General features: G+C 39.9%; 2 protein-coding genes across 2 annotated transcripts in view; both read right to left on the reverse strand.

Annotated features, from left to right (window-relative positions):
• Nucleotides 1-75: 75 nt before the first annotated feature.
• ZNF475 (zinc finger protein 475) lies at nt 76-21,078 on the reverse strand. Its single transcript, NM_001037490.2, has 3 exons — nt 20,961-21,078; nt 3,192-3,372; nt 76-247 (listed from the first exon to the last, which is right to left on the reverse strand). Exons 2-3 carry the CDS (start codon nt 3,364-3,366, stop codon nt 96-98), a joined length of 327 nt encoding a protein of 108 aa, NP_001032567.1. The 5' UTR covers nt 3,367-3,372; nt 20,961-21,078; the 3' UTR covers nt 76-95.
• LOC139029563 (ZNF474-ZNF475 readthrough) overlaps nt 76-21,639 on the reverse strand; it is a 65,713-nt gene continuing 44,149 nt past the window's right edge. The window contains exons 4-5 of the mRNA NM_001105012.3: nt 3,192-3,372; nt 76-247 (exon numbers count right to left, since the gene is read on the reverse strand). Of these exons, the coding sequence (NP_001098482.2) occupies nt 96-247; nt 3,192-3,372 (333 nt within the window). The 3' untranslated portion in view covers nt 76-95. The remainder of the gene's footprint in view (nt 248-3,191; nt 3,373-21,639) is intronic.

The raw sequence follows: 21,639 nt of genomic DNA on the forward strand, positions 1-21,639 counted from the left end.
CCCCAACTCCACCCCCACTTTTCCTCCTTCCCACCATAACCCAACTCTTTCCCAAGGATTTAATGCCTGTAACTCTTTCGTAGGAAGAAAGGGCTTTACTTGGCGACTTTTGGTTTACAGGATCGTTGGTGAACAATCAGTCTGTCTGGCAGGAAGGTACGCCCACAAATATTACAGGGAACCAACTGGCTCTGGGCGCTTGTCCAAGCAGCTTCGTTTAAGGCATCGAGATCATAGAAACCCTTGGCTGAAAAGTTAAAGAAAAACAGAGGGGAAAAAAAAAGAACAAAGAAAGAAAAGAAAAAGAAAATGGGAAAATGGATCAGTTTTCATTCTGGAGAACCATACTCTACTTTTTATGGAAAGTATTTTCAGGAAATACCTGTTGACTGAGGCTTTTAAACAAATTATATTACTTTTGCCAAAAAAAAAAAAAAAAGTGCTGCTCAATCTTTTAAGGGCTGAGAACCGTTAGCTCTGAATCAGAGGTTTTTCAGTCCTTGAATTTTAAAAAGGGGAAGACATTGTTTTATGTGTTGTGATATGCATTCTTCACTAATTATTAACATCTTTGTTTACACATTATCTTGAAAATATAACTTTTGGCTTTCTTTCAGTTGACTCTATAAGCTTTCAAAAGAAAAAGAACATGTCTCTATTTTCCTCTTCTGTAATCTTTCAGAATGTTTTTAGAGGCCACAACTGACAATTGAGAGTGAATTTAAGACAAATTATATCCTAAAAATTTATCATCTCTTTATGGCCATAAACTCAGAGATTCTTTAAGTAATTAAAGTGAAGAATGCAAACAGGATAGTTAAGCTGACAAAAAGAAGTGTCCTTAAGAAAGCAACAAAGACAGCTGAGAGATGTATAATTTTCATTGACAGAGCATAGGAAAAAGGGCATATGGGTTTATTTTAGAGAAACAGTGTGGGATTTAACTTTAATAAAACTTATTTAAATAGAATGGCTTTGGTACACTAAATTGACTGTCTTAGAATTTCCCCAAAAAAGCACCCCCCCCACAAATATAGCCAGGCACTCAAAAATATATCACATAGTTTTTAGAAAATTATTTTCACAGCATATATTGTTTTCATTAAAGCCCAGGTAGTTCTCATATATGATTTTTCTATCTAGTGGCTCATACAAACGTAGCCAATGTTGGATTCTTTAACAAGTCTACTAATGTTCTTTTTCTTTTTATCCTCCATGGGAAATTAAACTCTAGCACAACAGGACCATCTAGTATTTCTCCCTTGGATAAAGGGAGTGTCACTATATATGCAGGATATGAATGTATATTTTGAGTGCTTTAAACCAGTTAAAAAAAGAATGGTACTGACTTTCACCTTACTCATGAGTTTTAATATGGGCTCAAAAATTCCCAAGTATTCATGGAGAGTTGAAGATGAGTCATTACATTTCTAAAAGTTTTAGTGCCTTTACTTTATAGTGGGAAGTGTCTTCACCCAGAGAGGAAGGGCGCCCTCAGAAAGAACAGTACCATGGAGCCAAGAGGAAAACTGTAGCAAGTGCAATGACAGGACCTGGCTTTTCCATCTGTAGCCAATCAAGACTGGTGAACCCTCCAGGGCTTTCAAACCAGTAGTTTCTCTTCTCTTCTATAATTGTGATAACTCTGCTCAAGCAGGGAAAATGATGGAGATAAGGAGTGAAGGAAACAGATTTTTTATCAGTTGAGAAATGATGGGAAGAGAGTCTCAAAGAGGGAAACAATCTCTTTGTGAGCAAATGCTCTAATTTCAATAGATGGGTATTTTCATCTCGAGCTCTCTTCCCATCTGCATGCAGAGTTCTCCATTTGGCAAGGGCTTTGAATAGTTGAGTTCTGGTAGCCTAGAACTTTATCATGACAACCTAGATTCCACTCTGTGGGCTATTAGAAAACTCTCTTTGGGTCACATGTCTAACAAGAGTGTTCTGAGATAATTGGTACTAAATGGCTTCCAAGATACCTTCTGGATATGTAAATCTATGATTCTCTTACATAAAGAGAATCAATTAACTGAATGATACTTCTCTTAAAACCAAGAATGGTTTTCCTTTGAGAGGAATCATGGGATCAACTGATAAAATGACAATGACCAAGTGTGAGCTGGCATGGCAAATTCTCTGAACTACTTCATTCTCTCCCTGAATGAGTAAGTATAAGGCTCTGAAATGAGGCCGCACACGACAGTTTATGAAGTTCAGGTTTCATATGGCCTGTGCAGTGCTTTACAAAGTATTCACTGCAAAATTTTAAAAATCTGGACATTTCATATAGAAGTCAAGATTTCCAATTTCTTTTGTATTATTGGAAGATACATCACAGTGAAGTTAAGGCTAAGTTTCTTAAGGATAACACCAGCTGGAATTGGGTAGCAGCCGTATCCTTGGAGAGAGGCAGTGCTCTCAGTTCCCCATGGTTCCCACCTTCCCTTTTTCCACACGTGGACAAATGTGCTCAATTGTGGAATCTGACCAGTGGACCTTGTAAGCATTTCACTTAGGAACCCCTGCTCTTTGAACACTAAGACACATTCATATTTGAAAACATGTTTCTAGATGTCCCCAAAGGTTAAGCTTCACATTTTTACAGTATTGTGTTTGATAACATATGAATGTAACTTTTGGGAAATACAGCAGTTTTCAGTGAGTCCCTCTCCTTGCACAGTTTGCCAGGATACAGTGTCTTTGTGTCTCAGCATCTGAAAACAACCCTTTGGTCAGGCATTTTGGAACTGTTTTTTCTATTGGCCACTATTTTGTGGCCAAGACAGTAAATGTTGCTGATGTCAGTTGCTTGAGCAAGTAATAAAAGAATACCTCTACTCTTTTAAGTTTAGAGAGAAACTGCTAAGTGCTAAGTCACTTCAGTCGTGTCCGACTCTGTGCGACCCCATAGACGGCAGCCCACCAGGATCCCCCGTCCCTGGGATTCTCCAGGCAAGAACACTGGAGTGGGTTGCCATTTCCTTCTCCAATGCATGAAAGTGAAAAGTGAAAGTGAAGCCATTTAGTCATATCTGACTCTTAGTGACCCCATGGACTGCAACCTACCAGGCTCCTCCATCCATGGGATTTTCCGGGCAAGAGTACTGGAGTGGGTTGCCATTGCGTTCTCCATTAGAGAGAAAAGTCTTCCCTTATACAATCAAGTCTTTTGTTTTCCAAAAACTTACCAGTAATGGTCCTGACTTCTGGTTTCTTTGGTTCTGGTCTCCTTAGCTCTTTAGGCAACAAGTTGTTTTCATTGTGCCATTTTTTCAGACATTGTGGCTCATGAATGGCAATCGATTTTGTTCCATATTCACGACCACAAATATAGCAAACAATGGTTGGTGGACGTCTTATCATTGTTGGCTGCAAGTAATACAAAATGCCTGTTAGCAGGTTTTGAAATTATACCTTTACATTATACTACATTTAAATTAGCTAGAAAAATCAATAAATTTAAAAAAAATCTAAACATTCTGGTGAGATTAACCTTTTTAGCAGTTGAGATAAAAATATATTGTCTGAGTGATTGAGGTGGGGGTGAGGATGTTGCTTTGGGAGGAGAATAGGAAATGAAGAACTAGCCAGAATTTTACATATTGGTACTTTATAAAAGGTATTTTCTCATTTAATAAATACTGATTGATTGTCTTCTGACTATTCTCCATGCTGGGAGAATACAAAGATAAATCAGGTATGAATCGTCTTCTCAGTACATTAATATGCCTGAGAAATAAAGTAATAAATGTCCTTACAGGCACAGAGAGAGTTTTTAACAGACACTGTTGTAGCCTCTCTCTCGTTCCTTCATGTAAAATGCTTCTGCTGCACCTGTGACTCTCTGCCTTTTTGGATCTGGCATAGACTTCACCTAGAGACAGGACAACTAATCAATTACAGATGGGAGTTGGTGGATAAAGACCCAGCTTGCCCACTTAGGCTGTCTCCTCCAGAAGTCCTCAGTGGGATTGCACCATAGTTACTCATTAACTCACTTCCTTCTCTTCCCTGTTTCTTCTTTCACTACTTGACTGAGGTTCCTAGGATCACCTGCCCTCTCTTAACCTTTGTTTCTGGAAGAACCAAATCTAAGGAAGATATACGTATATAACTCAATAGGGAGTTTCTGCTTCTGTCTAGGATATAGAACATTACAAGAAACACTTCTGCCACTTCAACAATGAGAACAAATCAGAAATTTTTGAGCCATTAGATACTCAAAGTTGCAAGGTAAACTAATGAACCAAAAAACACTGCCTCAGTTTGAGAGTGGATCAGCAGAAAGAAAAGAAAACCTCCCACACTCCAACTTGACAGGAATTAGAAACAACAGTCCTCTGCCACAGAAATAAGGGCAGGACAGCTGTATGAGCTCTTCTGATGTGCAGCATACGGGTACCATCTATATAAACTTTCCCACCCACTGGGTCTTACACCTAGTAATGGGGTGACAGTCCAACACCAGAGAGAGCCAGGAGCATTGAGAGAAACCCTCACCAATTCAGGAAATGGGGCCTGCCTCACTGTGATAGTAAAGCTAGAGAATTAGGCCACGTACTAATCCCAGATAAAAGCAGTATACTATACATATACATCACAAAATACATATATATGATACATATGTGTGTGTATTTTTGTACATATATATGACAAAATTGCTTTCAACCACGGCCTCTTTAAAGAAAAATAATAAAAGAATATGGAATTTATATTCTCTTTTGTATAAAGTCAGAGTAAACAAGAACACAAATTATAGGGACTAAAATTGGAAATAGATTGTCGTAGAATTCTTAGATATTTTTCTTAATTTTTTAAATCATAGAATGTGCTGTGCTAAAGATGCATGTTTTAGTGTCTATAATAACCACTAAAGTACAAAATCATGCTAAGAGGCATAAGTAAAAAAATCAATGAGATGAGAGAATCTATTTTTTAAGGATTGATGGGTTAACCATGACCCAAACAAAGATAAGAAGAGAAGAACAGAGGATCTAAAAATAAAAATAGAAAAAAAAGAAGGAAAGAAAAAAAGGTGGACCAAAGAACACAGGTATGAAAGGCATGAGTTGACAGACTAGATAAAACAAAACAACATTCAATTATATGTTGTTTATAAGAAACACATTTTATAAACATAAAGACACAAACAGATTACAAGTAAAAGGAAGGGAAACTTTTTCATATAAACACTAAGCCAATGAAAAGAGTATGATTATATTATTAAAATGTATTAAATTCCGAGTTTGGAAATGTTGGAACTCTTCTTCTAGTTGTGAAGATCAGGAAAAGCTTTAAGGAGGTACCATTTGAAGAATGAGCAAAATTTAGATCATAACGACTGGGAAGGGTCTTCCCTGGTGGTACAGTGTATAGGAGTCTGCCTACCAGTGCAAGGGATATAGGTTTGATCTCTGGTCCAGGAAGACTCCACATGCTGTGGAGCAGCTAGGCTCATGTGCCACAAGTACTGAGTCTGTGCTCTAGAGCCCATGAGCTGTAACTACTGAGCCCTAATGCTGCAACAGTGGGGCCTGTGTGCCTAAAGCCCATGCTCCACAACAAGAAAAGAGACGGCAACAAGAAGCCTGTACGCTGCAGCAAAGAGTAGCCACAGCTCGCCACAACTAGAGAAAGCCTGGGCAGCAACAAGGACTCAGTGCAACCAAAAATAAACAAAGTTAAAAAAAGAAAAAAGACTGGAAAGGATGGAGAAAACTTTTGGATGCTGAGCAAAGACAGCATGAGCAAAGCCCCATGGACAGAAATCTGGAAGTGATTACAGAGAATAGCGAATAATTCAGTTTGCCTGATGCTCAGTCTAGCACTGAGAACTAGAACCAAACAAGTAGGCTGCAGCCACGCTGTGAACAACTTTGAATGCCATGATAAGATCTGGATTTTGTTTTGTAAGTGATAGGAAGCAGAGAGGCAGGGAAATAGCCTGTAATTTCAATTCAGGAAAGTTTGTGTGTCTGTAAAGTATCTAAAAGAACTAACAGGGCAGCGTATCTATGAGAGCTTGAGCATTCATTGCTCTGTGAAGTGAAAGTTGCTCAGTCATGTCTGACTCTTTGTGACCCCATGAAATAGTCCATGGAATTCTCCAAGCCAGAATACTGTCGTGGGTAGCCTGTTCCCTTCTTCAGGGGATCTTCCCAACCTAGGGACTGAACCCAGGTCTCCCGCATTGCAGGTTGATTCTTTACCAACTGAGTCACCAAGGAAGCCCAAATAAATCATGGGTCCAAGAAAACACCAATGTTTTATTCTAGATGACAGGGAAGATGGTGATGTCAGTTACAGAAAGGGAGAAATTGGAAAAGACAGGTTGGGGAAGGAGAGAAAAGAGATGCTGTCTTGGAACTGTTGAGTTAGACATATTAGTGGAATTTAAACACGAATAAGCCCAGCCAAAATAAGAAACAGAAGCCTATACTTGGGCATTAGTGGGATTCAGAACTATTTGCACAGAGAAGAGGTTTAAAACCATAAAAATTCCAGAAGAGGAATATATAGATAGTAAGTAGAGAAAAATTCCTGGGAGAATATCTACAATAAGGAGATTGAGCAGGGGAAATTGAAGCCTAAAGAGATAAAGGTTCAAGTTCAAAGTTAAAGAAGCAGGGTATGGAGACAAAAGACTCCATTCACAATTCTGGAAATGCTTCTGGTTCCAGAAGTTGGTATCATTGAGTCTGTCAAATGCTCCAGAAGTAATGGATGGTTGAGGAAGGCAGTTAAATGTGGTGGCCAGTAGGTTATGAGCCAGTGACTTTTGATAATTTAGTTCCAATGGGGTGATAAAGGATAAAAACTAAACTGTTAGGAGTTAAAGATTAGGTCAAGAAGAAAAGTACATGTTCAAAAGGTTTGCAGAAAGGATATTTGAAAAAGAAGTAGAGTTAAAGATCAGCTTTGTTGTTGTTGTTAGGACAGGAGTATTTGGAGAGGAGAGCAAGAAACTGTGGTCCTAAGAGAAAAGAGATAGTCAATAGAAAAAGTCTCTGAGGAGATAGGAGGAGATGGGATCAAGGGTGTGGAGATGGGATCAAGGGTGTAGAAATGGGAAAGGGAAAAAGGAAGAAAAATAAAATAGATGGATTTAGAGAAAGGTTATTGTAGAGAAGGGAGGCACTAGTGGGGCTAATATAAAATGAATGTACTCTTCTAAGTATGAGGCAAAGCAATCTTCAGAGAATGAAGCGATTCCAATCCTGGGAAATGGGATAGTGAAAAATACTATGGGACTAAGCACTGTGGGAAATGTTATAGTGACTCAGTTAGGGAAGAGTACTCACCGAATAATGGAAAAGGGCCAGATAAGTTGAGCTGCAAGAAATTTCAGTGAATTTAATGGCTTTTTTCAATATTTCTCAAGTAGCACTGGGTAGCATGAAAGCAGAACCAAATTAAGTTGGTGGTGTGGTCTCCATGGGGAAATAAAATGTGGTAGAGTGTGTGCGTGTTTTACAATCAGCTTGCTTTTAACAAGATTGTTGGGGGTTACACCTGCAGTGGAAAAAGCACAGGGCGAGATCAACATCAGAAGGAAACACATTTATATTTCTGAATGCTCAAGCAGAAATAACAGATTTGAGATGAGTAAATCTGTAGTGAATACAGACCAAGCGAAATGGAAAGTGGAGTTACTTCCTGGATGATCCGAGTCTTTAAAAAAGCACATTATTTGAGGAAATATATTTTTATTCTATCTTTCTATACTGACCTATGTGAAAATACTATGTTAATCAAAATAATAAAATAGTTCTTTATCCTTCTCTTATTAGCCATGTAGCAAAGCCTAACACTTGAAAAGTGACTTTAAAAATATTTGAAGAATTCAAGACCTAAGAGAAAGAATAAAGCAGAAAAAACAGCCAAAACTTCCTTACTATTTGTATATATTTACTTGAAAGACAAATGCAGGTTTTTTAAGTTTTAAAATGAGAGTTATTCTTTTGACTTTGAGAATAATGAATTTATTAAAATTACATATGTAAAGTATGAACCTTAACCAAGCATGTAAGCAAAATAAATGGTATGGGTCATAAATGAGACATTCATGTCACATTGTCATAAGATTTCTTCTGTAAGGAAAAATTAAAAGAAAACAGGCAGACACAGAGGCTAGAAGACATGCATAAAACAACTTACAGGGATGTGGGAGAAAATTAATACCATAACAAGGCTAAGATGTCCTGTATTGTATTTTCCAAAGCCTGCCCCATGCTCTATATTTGTGGTTGAACTGCAGTTGAACTTGCAACATACTCCATATTCTTAAGTTTCGAGAATTTTACTCTTAAAGCAATGCTCCAGGGAAGTGCAAGCGACCCAGACATACAGCTGAAGAGAAAAATCCATCCCCATGGGTCTGAATGGAGATAAGAGACCCTCTTACTGTTCATTAATTTCACAACTGTCAGTCTGAAATTTCAGAGAAAGCTGAAAAATCAACTTGTGTTTACTGCCGCTGCCCTATTTGCTAAGGTTTTACTCTCCAACCTCCTTATGTTTTCAGATGGAAGTCCATGTGTGGGGGATTAAGAAGAGACGAAGAAAAGACCAAATTATAGGTGGAAAGAGTAGAAGGCCCCTTCTTGGCTAGTGTGCTACTGTGACTGGCATAGCTGAGCGAGGTAAGGGTGTGGGAAGGTGTGCCCAGGGGGCTTGTATACATGGGTACTGCCAGGGCCAGCCAATTCTACGAAGTGTCATGAAAGGGGGAGTGTGGTAAAGAGGAAGCCAAGCTGTCTAAATTTTCTGCAAAGCAAAGGATTAGATTAACAGTTTTCCTGTCAACATCTCAGATTGTATTTTGGGGATAAGGCACTGTTTTTTTTAACAGCAGGGTAAAAAGATACTTTAAAAAGTTAATCTCTGAATCGATCTGAATTGATGAATCTGATGTGAACTGTTTTAGGGGGGGCAACTACTGATAAATGCCCCTACACAGCAAGTTTATTAGGGCTCATTGCATTTTGTTCTTGTTGTTTAAGTGTCCTGGGAAAGTCTATTTAGGTTGGATGTAGCCAGAAGCAATTGAACACTTCAGGGGAAGTTTTCATATGTGTATATTTCTTTCAACTAACTTTCATATGTTTTTAATCATTCTGCTGGCCACTATTGGAATTATTATTCTATTTTCCATGCAGCATTTTTTTTCTCTTTAGTTAATGTCTTTTCTCTGTCAGGAATGCCTCATGTTCCATCTTTTAAGCCAAGACTATGCAATGCAAAGGAAGTGGACATTTAATAGCTTTCCTCCTAATCAGTGTAGATGACCTGTCATCCATCCACTTGTTTTTAGTTTGCAATATCACCACTGAGTCAAAAAGGAAAGAATAAGGATCTAGAAAAGAGAATGGTTTAGTGGATAACCTTGAGAGGTGTTGATAGAAGAGGAATGGACATAGTTTCAGAAAACCTAGACTAGAATACCTATTTCAAATAATTTCAAATAGCTTTCAATGACCTCCCTAAGTGTTCAGGCAGAAAGAAAACCACAGTGAACCACACAACTAAATAGCTAATAGAGCTTATAAAAGGACATATAATTACTGGTCAGAAGGAAAAAATAGTCCTAACATTAAATACTATTGCATGAACCTTAATGAAAGAGATATTAAAAACTAAAGTGGAAGTTATTATTGAGGCTTTCCAGGTGGCACAGTAGTAAAGAGTCCACCTGCCAATGCAGGAGATGCGAGCGATGCTGGTTTGATCCCTGGGTCGGGAAGATCCCTTGGGGTAGGAAATGGCAACCCACTCTAGTATTCTCGCCTGGGAAATTCCATGGACAGAGGAGCCTGGCGGGCTACAGTCCGGGGTCGCAAAGAGTTGGACACGACTGAGCACGCAGCACACACACAAATTTATTACTAGCAGTTTTACAGAGGATCAGAAACACTCTATACTCGGTCATTTCTTACATTAATCGCACAATAAATACTAAGTAGTAATAAGTGAAATTATAGTTGTGTGGTGTTATTTATAGGAAAGTTTGGAGAACGTTCTCCAACGATGTAACTTTGGGGAGATATGTTGTGAAATGTCAATTAGTAACATATATGGAGCCATTGCTGCTGCTGCTGCTGCTAAGTCGCTTCAGGCGTGTCCGACTCTGTGACCCCATAGACGGCAGCCCACCAGGATCCCCCGTCCCTGGGATTCTCCAGGCAAGAACACTGGAGTGGGTTGCCATTTCCTTCTCCAATGCATGGAAGTGAAAAGTGAAAGTGAAGTCGCTCAGTCGTGTCCGACTCTCAGCGACCCCATGGACTGCAGCCTACCAGGCTCCTCCATCCATGGGATTTTCCAGGCATTAGCCCCTTTGAAAATCTAATGGTGGAATGGCCATCTCCCCAGAAATTATACATGCATGGAGAACCATGGATATGACTTAGAATGACTGGTGGACTCCCTAGAGCCCATCCATTAGTCCCATGAAGGGAACTGTTGGGCCTTTAGTCAGAGCCAAACTTTTCCTTTCAAATAGATGCTCCTTTGTGCAAGGCATCATTTGGCACCATTTAAATGCCTCAAAGCCTTTGACTGTGTGGATCACAATAAACTGTGGAAAATTCTGAAAGAAATGGGAATACCAGACCACCTGATCTGCCTATTGAGAAATTTGTATGCAGGTCAGGAAGCAACAGTTACAACTGGACATGGAACAACAGACTGGTTCCAAATAGGAAACGGAGTTCGTCAAGGCTGTATATTGTCACCCTGTTTATTTAACTTATATGCAGAGTACATCATGAGAAATGCTGCACTGGAAGAAACACAAGCTGGAATCAAGATTGCTGGGAGAAATATCAATAACCTCAAATATGCACATGACACCACCCTTATGGCAGAAAGTGAAGAGGAACTCAAAAGCCTCTTGATGAAAGTGAAAGTGGAGAGTGAAAAAGTTGGCTTAAAGCTCAACATTCAGAAAACGAAGATCATGGCATCTGGTCCCATCACTTCATGGGAAATAGATGGGGAAACAGTGGAAACAGTATCAGACTTTATTTTTCTGGGCTCCAAAATCACTGCAGATGGTGACTGCAGCCATGAAATTAAAAGACGCTTACTCCTTGGAAGGAAAGTTATGACCAACCTACATAGCATATTGAAAAGCAGAGACATTACTTTGCCAACAAAGGTCCGTCTAGTCAAGGCTATGGTTTTTCCTGTGGTCATGTATGGATGTGAGAGTTGGACTGTGAAGAAGGCTGAGCGCTGAAGAATTGATGCTTTTGAACTGTGGTGTTGGAGAAGACTCTTGAGAGTCCCTTGGACTGCAAGGAGATCCAACCAGTCCATTCTGAAGGAGATCAGCCCTGGGATTTCTTTGGAAGGAATGATGCTAAAGCTGAAACTCCAGTACTTTGGCCACCTGATGCGAAGAGTTGACTCATTGGAAAAGACTCTGATGCTGGGAGGGATTGGGGGCAGGAGGAGAAGGGGACAACAGAGGATGAGATGGCTGGATGGCATCACTGACTCGATGGACGTGAGTCTGAAATCTGGGAGTTGGTGATGGACAGGGAGGCCTGGTGTGCTGCGATTCATGGGGTCGCAAAGAGTCGGACACGACTGAGCGACTGATTTGATCTGATCTGAAATGCCTCAAAAAGTACTGAGTGGAAGCCTTCAAGAACTTGTGAAATATACCACCTCTGGCTTCAGGAAGATCTTAAGTTGTGCTTTGTGTAAAACAGTCCCTACTGTATCTGTTGTCTTGACTAATATTAATAGTGTCCTCTTTTACTCTCTGAAATGTCCCTGTTTGGTCAATAAACTACACAGACACTTTTGAAAAACATCAATTCATAAAATATAAGCAATCAAGAGATGAAACCAAAACAGCAAAAATAAACTTAGAAATACTGAAACTGTGAAACCATATTGAGAAATATGAATTTATAAGACTGGCAATGAATCCATTTAAACACAGAACTAAGGTAAAATGACTACAGAAACTATGGTTAGAAAAGAGAATAGAAAAGCAACATGTCTTGACAAAAATACCTTACAAAAATTGATGACGGAGGGAAGGGTGAAAGGATGCTAATGATACTAAATTCTCCAACTTTCATGGCAAACAGTCAATTAAATCAGTGTAACATTAAAATATGGAGTGAAAACTTAAATTCTTTAATAATTTATCTTTGTTTTTTAACGTTGGTGGGTCCTTTAAAAACTAACACTCTTTTAGTGAAGAAATATTTTTCTGAATTTCAGCAATGAACTTCAGCCAAATGAAGTTTCATTTGGCTCCTATTGTCGAATTCAAGTAAAATTAAATATATTATCTTCATCAATAATAACTTTGATAAGATGACCTCACTTCAATGAAAATATGCATGTCAATATGTTATTTACATAGATGTTTGGAACAATATTCACTAAGGTCAACCTAAATTGTGGGTAATTTTTATGCTAATTTTATACTCTTATAACGGCTTGAATTTTTATAATGAACTTGTGTCATTTTTATAAGACTAATAAAGCAATAAAAAATATCAACTTCAGAGTCAAAACTTAGGCCGAGATTAGGTAATAAAATCAGTTCTAAAAGGAAAAATCAAGTGGAGTCCAAATTACTTTCTGAAACGACTGATGATGATGATATTTAAGTTGTTGTATATAATACAGTTTAGTAATAGAACCAATTAGTAATTGGCATTAAAATTAACATTAGGAATGAATTCAGCTTTGCATAGAATAAAATCAATATACAATACAAAATGAAAATATTGACTATCTTAAATTACATTATCCCAATAATGCTATCTTATTTTGTCAATTGTTTATCGTTGAATGTATTAGTTAAATGCTTGCCTGATGCAACTTAACTGAAATCCTAGAATTCAGCTACAAAGGCCTGGAAAAATAATCTGAACACAGGATTTAGCACAAGTATGTTTCCACCATAACATAAGATAGCTCTTCCTGATAGTTTTATTTTATTCAGACTTGTTTTCCTGGCTTGCTTGCAGTCACCAAAAAATGAATTCACAAATAACTGGATGAGACTTGTAAGGTATGAAGCATCTTGTGTTGAAAAGTGACAGCTAAAAAGTTGGTTTGGGGGATGCATGGACTGAACCATTCCTTGGGGCCTATGTTGCCGACTGTGGCTGGACTGAGAAATCATTGTCTAACATTCAGCCTCCCAAATGCTTCCCCACCCTGTGCCTCTAAAAGGTCACAGGTATAATTATCTACCTGTTACCAGGGAACAAAGGAAGCCTCCCACGTTTGCACATGGGAAGGCTGCAGTTAGCTGGATTTATTTGCTGTCACTGAAGTATCTGGCTTGCTGGTTTTGGAGAGGCTATTTTAGTGGGGCTAGGCCAAAGCAGCCATATCGAAATGTAAAAGATGTCTTTATTACCAAATATGTATGTAAATAAAAGGCCTGGCTCTTTCCCCCAAGTAACATGTTTCATACATTACTTAGAAACAAACACTACTGCAACTTGAATGGCCCTTTTTTTCCCTTTTAGGTTGTATGATAACATCCCTGTAACAACACAGCCTCATGCCGTGTTCATTTGTGGACACTGATTAACCTGAGTCAAAAAGAGATCAGGGAAACCAGAAGTGTGGGACCGTCCTGAAAAGGAAACAGTCCTTGTGCCCCGAACCACCACTTTGAGTCAAATAGGAAAAAGTGCCCCACCTGAAGACACTTTCAAACCATCTTAGTTGTGATCATTAATCTGTAATGATGCAAATCACGAGATATAATATTTTAAAATGGTGACCATGGGAAAGCATACAGGACAATCCTTGCCCTCCTGTGTCAGGACATGGCCTAGAATCGGCCCTGTCTGTTGGTGGTCATGAGCACAGTATGGTCATTTCTGCACACATCTGGGTTGAATCACAGATATTTCAATTTCATGAAAGCCAATAAAGCAATTGTTCTAAATATCGATATTGAAGTTGCACTGTGAGCAGAAAGATACCAGAGACCTCTGCTGAAAACACGGATGAGACTCAGTCAGCAGATGAGACTGACTAACTGGAAATGCACTGGGAGGAAAGGGCCACTCAGGAGGTGGTTCCACCTCCTCAGGAGTGGTTCCACCACTCAGGAGGTGGTTCAAGTGTAGCCCAGATGCTGCTGTTCAGGAAGAACACTCCGATTACAGGCCATGTGCCAGGCACCGTGCTAGGGACAGAAGCAGAACTAGCCCTAACGGTGGGGATGATTGTACTTAAATTCACCACCTTTATTTGGGAAATATTTTTAATTTTTTTCCTAAGCTCTTTGCCTGAGGCAGTAAGTCAGGTTGATAGACCCCTAAGTGGGGTGTACTCTAAATTAGTCAAGAAACAAGGGAAGAAAGGGACTTGCCATGTGGAGTAAGCCTTCTTGACCTCTCTGCCCATTGATGTGTTTGAACTCACACTGATTAGTTCTGGTGATTGTTTTCCAGAGGGGAAACTGTTCTAGGATCCTGGACTTTTTTGTGGTCCTTAAAAATTTTAGAAGCTTTGGCTCCCAGATATCTGACCCACAAGAAAGGCCTCACTGTTCTGGAGTCTCCCACAGGTGATCCAGATGGTGTTTGGCAGCTGGCATGAGTTACCCTCAGCCCTGGCATGAAGCCTGTGCGCCTGGTCCCTGTGTTCGACTACTACACAACTCTGTGGGTCATATCATGGGTCCTTCGTGACCAGGCTATCCTCTTTACAGCATCTTACCCAGGCTACACCATAGAACTACCTCCTCTCTGCTTCATATTCTGGATTTCAGACTGCAAACTGATGGACTCAGCACAATTTCAGCCAATGGACATTCATGTTTTATTTGACTGGCATGATGCTCTTAGAAGTTTCAAATGTGAATATCCTTAGGTGGGACTTACTCTCACGGATACTGTACTCTCCACCACTCCCTATGGCCCTACATGCAGCTGCCAAACTCTGAAAGTATATGAGCTTGTGACTGAGCAGCCTATTTTTCCCACTCTCTCTTCAACTTTGTTGTGTTCAGTCACTCAGTTGTGTCCAACTCTTTGCAAACCCATGGACTGCAGCACACCAGGCTTCCCTGTCCTTTACCATTTCTGGAGTTTGCTCAAACTCATGTCCATTGAGTTGGTGATGCCATCCAACCATCTCAGCCTCTGTCGCCCCCTTCTCCTCCTGCCCTCAATCTTTCCCAGCATCAGAGTCTTTTCCAATAAGTCGGCTCTTTGCATCAGGTGGCCAAAGTATTGGAACTTCAGCTTCAGCATCAGTCCTTTCAGTGAATACTCAGGGTGCCCCACTTATCTCCTCAACAAAAGGTATTTGCCTTATATTTAATTTCTAAGAAATGAGCTAAACTTAGTTAATTTGCATGAATGTGCCAGTGGCTAGACATGGTTTGCTCCGTATCTAGGGGATCTTTGCATTTTAGCTGGGATTTCCTATGGAATCAGTGCTTTGAGTCAAAGGAATGAACCTCTGGCTCTGGAATTTAAGAAGTAGGGCAGGCACTTTAGAAAACAAGTAGGCAGCAATATATTAGTGATTGTCACACTGAAATGTCCCTGCTCTCTTTGATTATAAGCACGTAGGCAATTTGAACAGAGCTTGACAGGAGGCTAGAAACCTATCCATAGGCAAAAGAAGCCCCTCTGTGAAGGGAGGAGAGTCCAAGAGCACAAGAGCACCCAGTAACTGTGCACAACCCTCAAGTCATTTACTTGCTGGAGGATTTTTCACAGTGTTCCTCTTTCTGCTTGACAAAATGAACATAAAGAATTTGGGCCATAGCTTCTGTTTTAGATTTTCCACACTCCTTATCCCTTCTATTAGGCCAAATAATTGAAATGTTTGTGGTGAGTGCAGAAGACATATCATAGCATGCAGTAAGGTCAGATGGGGAAATAAGAGGGAAAGTTTTTCTTCCCTATACTTGAGGAAAAAAGAGCAAAACCTCTTAGAAATTCTTGTGTAAGACATGGAGAACAGAAGTATGGATGAGGGGTTGGGGATGGATTGGGAGACTGAGACTGGCATATATGCATACTATGTATAAAATAGATAACTGAGGACGGATTGTACAGCACGAAGACCTCTGCTCAATGTTCTGTGGTGAACTAAAGGGGAAGGAAAACCAAGGAAGAGGGGATGTATGTATACATATAGCTGATTCACTTTGCTGTATAGCAGAAATTAACACAATATTGTAAAGCAACTATGCTTGTTGAGGGCTCAGTCGCTCAGTAGTGTCTGACTCTCTGTGGCCCCATGCACGGTAGCCAGTCAAGCTCCTCTGTCCACGGGATTCTCCAGTCAAGAATACTAGACTGTGTTGCCATGCCCTCCTCCCGGGGATTGCCCCATCCCAGGGATAGAATCCGCAACTCTCATGTCTCCTGCATTGGCAGGTGGATTCTTTACCACTAGTGCCACTGGGAAAGCAACCATACTCCAATATAAAATAGAAAGAAATCCTTGTGTATATTCCAATATCAAAAATGTCCGACCAAGAGGCAGCTAACAATTACGAGGCACTTTCTAAGTGCCAGTCCCTGCAGTAAGCACTTAAGATGCTTTATCTTAATAGTTCTCACAATAATCCTCTGGATAAAATGCAGTATTCCCATTTTACAAACCAGGAGACTGAGGTACTGAGCTGTTAGTAAATGGTAGAGTTGCTTTTCACCCAGACATTAGGTCTTCAGGCTGCCTGCACTGCCACTGCGAAGCAAATAGGGACGTATTGACATGTGGTTGTTTGTCAGACATGATCCCGGGTTCTTTGCAGGTATTCTCATGTTTAACTCTGACTGTGTGGATCACAATAAACTGGACAATTCTTAAAGAGATGGGAATACCAGACTACCTGATCTGCCTCTTGAGAAATCTATATGCAGGTCAGGAAGCAACAGTTAGAACTGAACATGGAACAACAGACTGGTTCCAAATGGGAAAAGGAGTACACCAAGGCTGTATACTGGCACCCTGCTTATTTAACTTCTATGCAGAGTACATCATGAGAAATGCTGGGCTGGAAGAAGCACAAGCTGGAATCAAGATTTCTGGGAGAAATATCAATAACCTCAGATATGCAGATGACACCACCCTTATGGCAGAAAGGGAAGAAGAACTTAAAGAGCCTCTTGATGAAAGTGAAAGAGGAGAGTGAAAAAGTTGGCTTAAAGCTCAACATTCAGAAAACTAAGATCATGGGATCTGGTCCCATCACTTCATGGGAAACAGATGGGGAAACAGTGGAAACAGTGGCTGACTTTATTTTTCTGGGCTCCAAAATCATGCAGATGGTGACTGCAGCCATGAAAATAAAAGACGCTTACTCCTTGGAAGGAAAGTAATGACCAACCTAGACAGCATATTAAAAAGCAGAGACATTAATTTGCCAACAAAGGTACATCTAGTCAAGGCTATGGTTTTTCCAGTAGTCATGTATGGATGTGAGAGTTGGACTATAAAGAAAGCTTAGCACAGAAGAATTGATGTGTTGAACTGTGGTGTTGAAAAAGACTCTTGAGAGTCCCTTGGACTGCAAGGAGATCCAACCAGTCCATCCTAAAGGAGATGAGTCCTGAGTGTTCATTGGAAGGACTGATGTTGAAGCTGAAATTCCAATACTTTGGCCACCTGATTCAAAGAGCTGACTCGTTGGAAAAAACTCTGATGCTGGGAAAGATTGAAGGCAGGAGGAGAAGGGGACTACAGGATGAGATGGTTGGATGGCATCACTGACTCAATGGACATGGGTTTGGGTGGAGTCTGGGAGTTGGTGATGAACAGGGAGGCCTGGCGTGCTGCGGTTTATGGGGTCACAAAGAGTCGGACATGACCAAGCGACTGAACTGAATCTCTTGCTGTGAGGAACTGAGGTAGGGAGAAATCATTTGTTCAGAGAGATGTGATTTCACTGTGCATTTGTCATCTGATTCCAGATCTGTTTGATTTCAGCAGCTTCTAGAAACATGAAGGGGAAGGTCATCTGTGGTCAGCTGACTATCATGCTCTGCATTATGGGTTCACAGAGTCAGCCATTGTATGGGATTTGAGAGAAATCCACAAAATTCCTACTTCTGTTCTCTGGACTACCTCAAAAATTCATTCCTTTGGATTAAACTGCTTTGTCCCAGATCCTCTTTCAAAATGCAAATAGTCCTATGAGAGTTTTCTATGAAGGATTTTATCATATTTCCCCAACCCCCTGCCAACAATATCAAGGGACGGGGGTTGTGACGGGGAGAAGGGGATGCTGAAAGTGATGAAAGGGAAAGGAGATCCAGGTGACCCAAAGCTGTTCCCAAAGTCAGAACTTTGCCTGTGGCCATTTAAAACAATTTCAAGCAAACTGACTGAGCTTGAAAGTGTATAATCAAGTTTCCATTCCCCCCAGGCATGTCCTACATATGCAGAAAAAGTATCAATAGCATTTTACTATATAGGAGTAACTGTGTAGTTCAGTCTCAAACCTCAATAATTGCAGTTTGATTGTCTCAAAACCACTGGTATTTCACGTTTACTTCGAGTGTTTTCAAACAATTCTACCCAAATGTCACATCTGGAAGGATCATTGTTTGAAATTAAATTGTTTTTGGAAATCACTGGATGCCACGTAAAGGAATTTTCCAATCCAGCCTGTCTATTGGCCAACTATTAAAGACTCTGCTACATGTGATCTGGGGATTTGTTTTGCTCCTTTTAACAATAAGAAAGACTTGGCCATTCACTTGGAAATGCTGTTAACATTAGAGGATTTTCATGTACCTGATTTTTAAAAACAAACTATTGGTATTTTGAATATATGCTTGGCATTTTAGTTATTTACTTGCTAGTCCTGAGATAACAAAGGCTGAAAAACAGAAGTCAAAGAATGAAATCCAAATGAAAGTGTCTGTTTATGAAAGGAATACAGTTTCTTAGCTAAGGTTTTTCCTTTTCTTTTTTCTTTTCACATTTGAGATGAAAGTTTTTGTTTTTTCTGATCCCTTGGAAAGCTATTGGTTGGAAAGTGAGGTGTTTTTGGTATGGATTCAACCTCTTGGCAAATTCTGGTAAGAACAACTTTCCCTGAATAAAATGGGTGTGGCCCTGGTGTGTGTTCCTGTGCTCTTTAGTTTGGCTCCAGGCCTGACCTTCATATTCAGATAGCTTCCGGGTCACGGGTAAAATGAAGCAATGGGGGAAGACAGGAAAAACCTAATAATTGTGGCAGGCACTCAGTTTTTCCAGCTTCTAGAGAGAAAAAAAAAAAAAGGACAGCAGGGGCACTATGTGACCTGGAACATGGGAGCAGGGCCTGCTTTGATACAGCTTGTATACTAGAGGGCCCCCAGCTCTGGGAAAGGCCCAGGAAAGAAGTTTTCCAATGAAAAGAAGAAAAATTTCATCTTGGATATAAGACAGAAAGGATTCTATCCTTAAGAAACAATTTTGTTATTTGTTTGTCATCTTCTCCTTTCTTATCAGAGTTTTTGGTTCCCATTTTTCCCTTTCCTCTCTCTTCCCTCAACCTCTGATTTCCTGAAGCTTTAGTTTGGGACAAGTGATCTCTCTGTTTTTACCTTCTCTGCTTAAACAAAGGTAGATGTGAAAGCTGCTTAGGGACTTTTAATGACAGGATCATGGCATCAGAGTTGATGCTTGGAGTAGGATTATTGGAAATTTGTTGAGACCCTTCTTTAATTTGCAGGACCTCTTTTTCCCTATAGGGCTTCCCTGGTAGCTTAGTGGTAAAGAATCTGCCTGCCAATGCAAGAGACACAGGTTTGATACCTATGTTGGGAAGATGCTCTGGAGAAGGAGATGGCAACCCACTCCAGTAACTCTTGCCTGGGAAATCCCATGGACAGAAGAGCATGGCAGGCTATAGTCCATGAAGTCACAAAAGAGTCAGACATGACTTAGTGACTAAACAATAAAGCTTCTCTGCCTATAAGACCCTCAGAGAGGTAAAGATGTGAAAAAGGCAATGGAATGTAAGAAGGAGATGAGTTACAGAATAAAAAGGGAAAGTAAAAGAATTAGCCTTATGTCAAATTCTGTCAATGATCTCGCTCTTCATAAAGTTGCATTTGTCCTCACATCTAGCAGTGAGGGCCTGTTCATAGGACAATTGCCTCCATTTCAATGGGACTTTTTCAAGGTTGTGTCACACTGTTTTTGGTGGAGTTCTAAGAATTTGGGGAGAGATTTTAATTGTTGACCTTGGAATGTGGATTTCTAAGAACTATGTATATCTGTTCAGTCATTACGTAAAGGTTTCCTAAGCATCTATCACTAGAAAATGTGGATGTGTGTGTTTGGGACTGGAAGAAGAGAGATGAGGGTAACATGGAGAGGAGGCTTAGGAAGGCACATGAAATTGTTTAAGCTAGATAAATTCCTTGAGAGTACAGTATATGGTAGTTCTGTTCATTTTAGGCTTTAAATAATATTTGAACTTGTAATATGTATCCTCTCCTTTCACAGAGGTTACAATCGGTATTTTTATTTTCAGAGAAGCAGAAAGATACATACTGGAGCAGAAAGGTGCCTACTGGAGCACCAAGGCAGGACCATCTATTGTTGCGTTCATCTTTGGGCTCTGAGAGAGGTAGCTATTATGGTCTCTCTATGGATATATGATATATAATTATAATTTGAGGCTTACTTTTAGAAATGAATATGTTTGGCAGAAACCAAAACAATTCTGTAAAGCAATTATCCTTCAATTAAAAAATAAATATAATAAAAAATAAAATTAAATTTAAAAAATGAATATGTTAAGAGTATAATTTGTATAGGTGAGTATTGTTTTCCAATTTCTATGTCAGGAAGCTATATATCAACTTTCATTGATGATGCTGTTGCTCTAAAATGTGTAACTCTCACCCTCAACACATATTTCACACACACTATATACACACGTAAGAGTCCTTTGGTTTGGCTTTGAGAGCCATTAGTGCAGAAAAGAATGGTCTTGTTACCTTAAAGTTGTGCTTAGTTCACCTGAGAGCCGTGGGATCCTAGAATGCTGCCCTGATACGCAGGCATGGTTGGCACCAAGAAAAGATGAGGAAATGGCATGTGGAGCTGGTTATTAGTGGCCCAGCTGGCAGCATCATCAAGGGGTGGTTTGTGAGGTTGAGCCTAGTTTTCATGACATCAGCACTGATGAGTCTGAGTAGGTGAACTAGGGTCACTGAAGATGAATATATGAGTAGGAACCACCAGAAGGATCACACTGAACTTTTTCCTACCACTTCCAAAGAGCTCCAAGTCATTCTTGTGTTTAGGAACCAGAGGCAAATGGTTCTAGGAGCCTTAGTCTTGATTTCAGAAACTTAGTTTAACCGAAGGCATGAACAGACAAAGGACTAAGATGACCCTTAAGATTCACTTTTCTCTCTCTCTTTATACATCTCTCCTCCTCATCTGATAGTCCTCATAAGCCTACTGGGTATTTCACTGAGAAAATATAAGCTAACAGACTGTAGCTTTGCACTCATTTGCATTCAACCTCCTCCTGAAATAGAGAAACATCCCCTGGTACTAAACCCCTCCACTTCACAGCATGGAACCCCAGTCCTGGTTCCCGTTGCTCCTTCAGGTTTTACATTTGCTCTTATCACTTCTCCTGCTTTTTTTTAACCTTCCTCTCTCTAC

This window comes from Bos taurus, chromosome 7 (genome assembly GCF_002263795.3).
Source record: "Bos taurus isolate L1 Dominette 01449 registration number 42190680 breed Hereford chromosome 7, ARS-UCD2.0, whole genome shotgun sequence".
NCBI lineage: Eukaryota > Metazoa > Chordata > Mammalia > Artiodactyla > Bovidae > Bos > Bos taurus.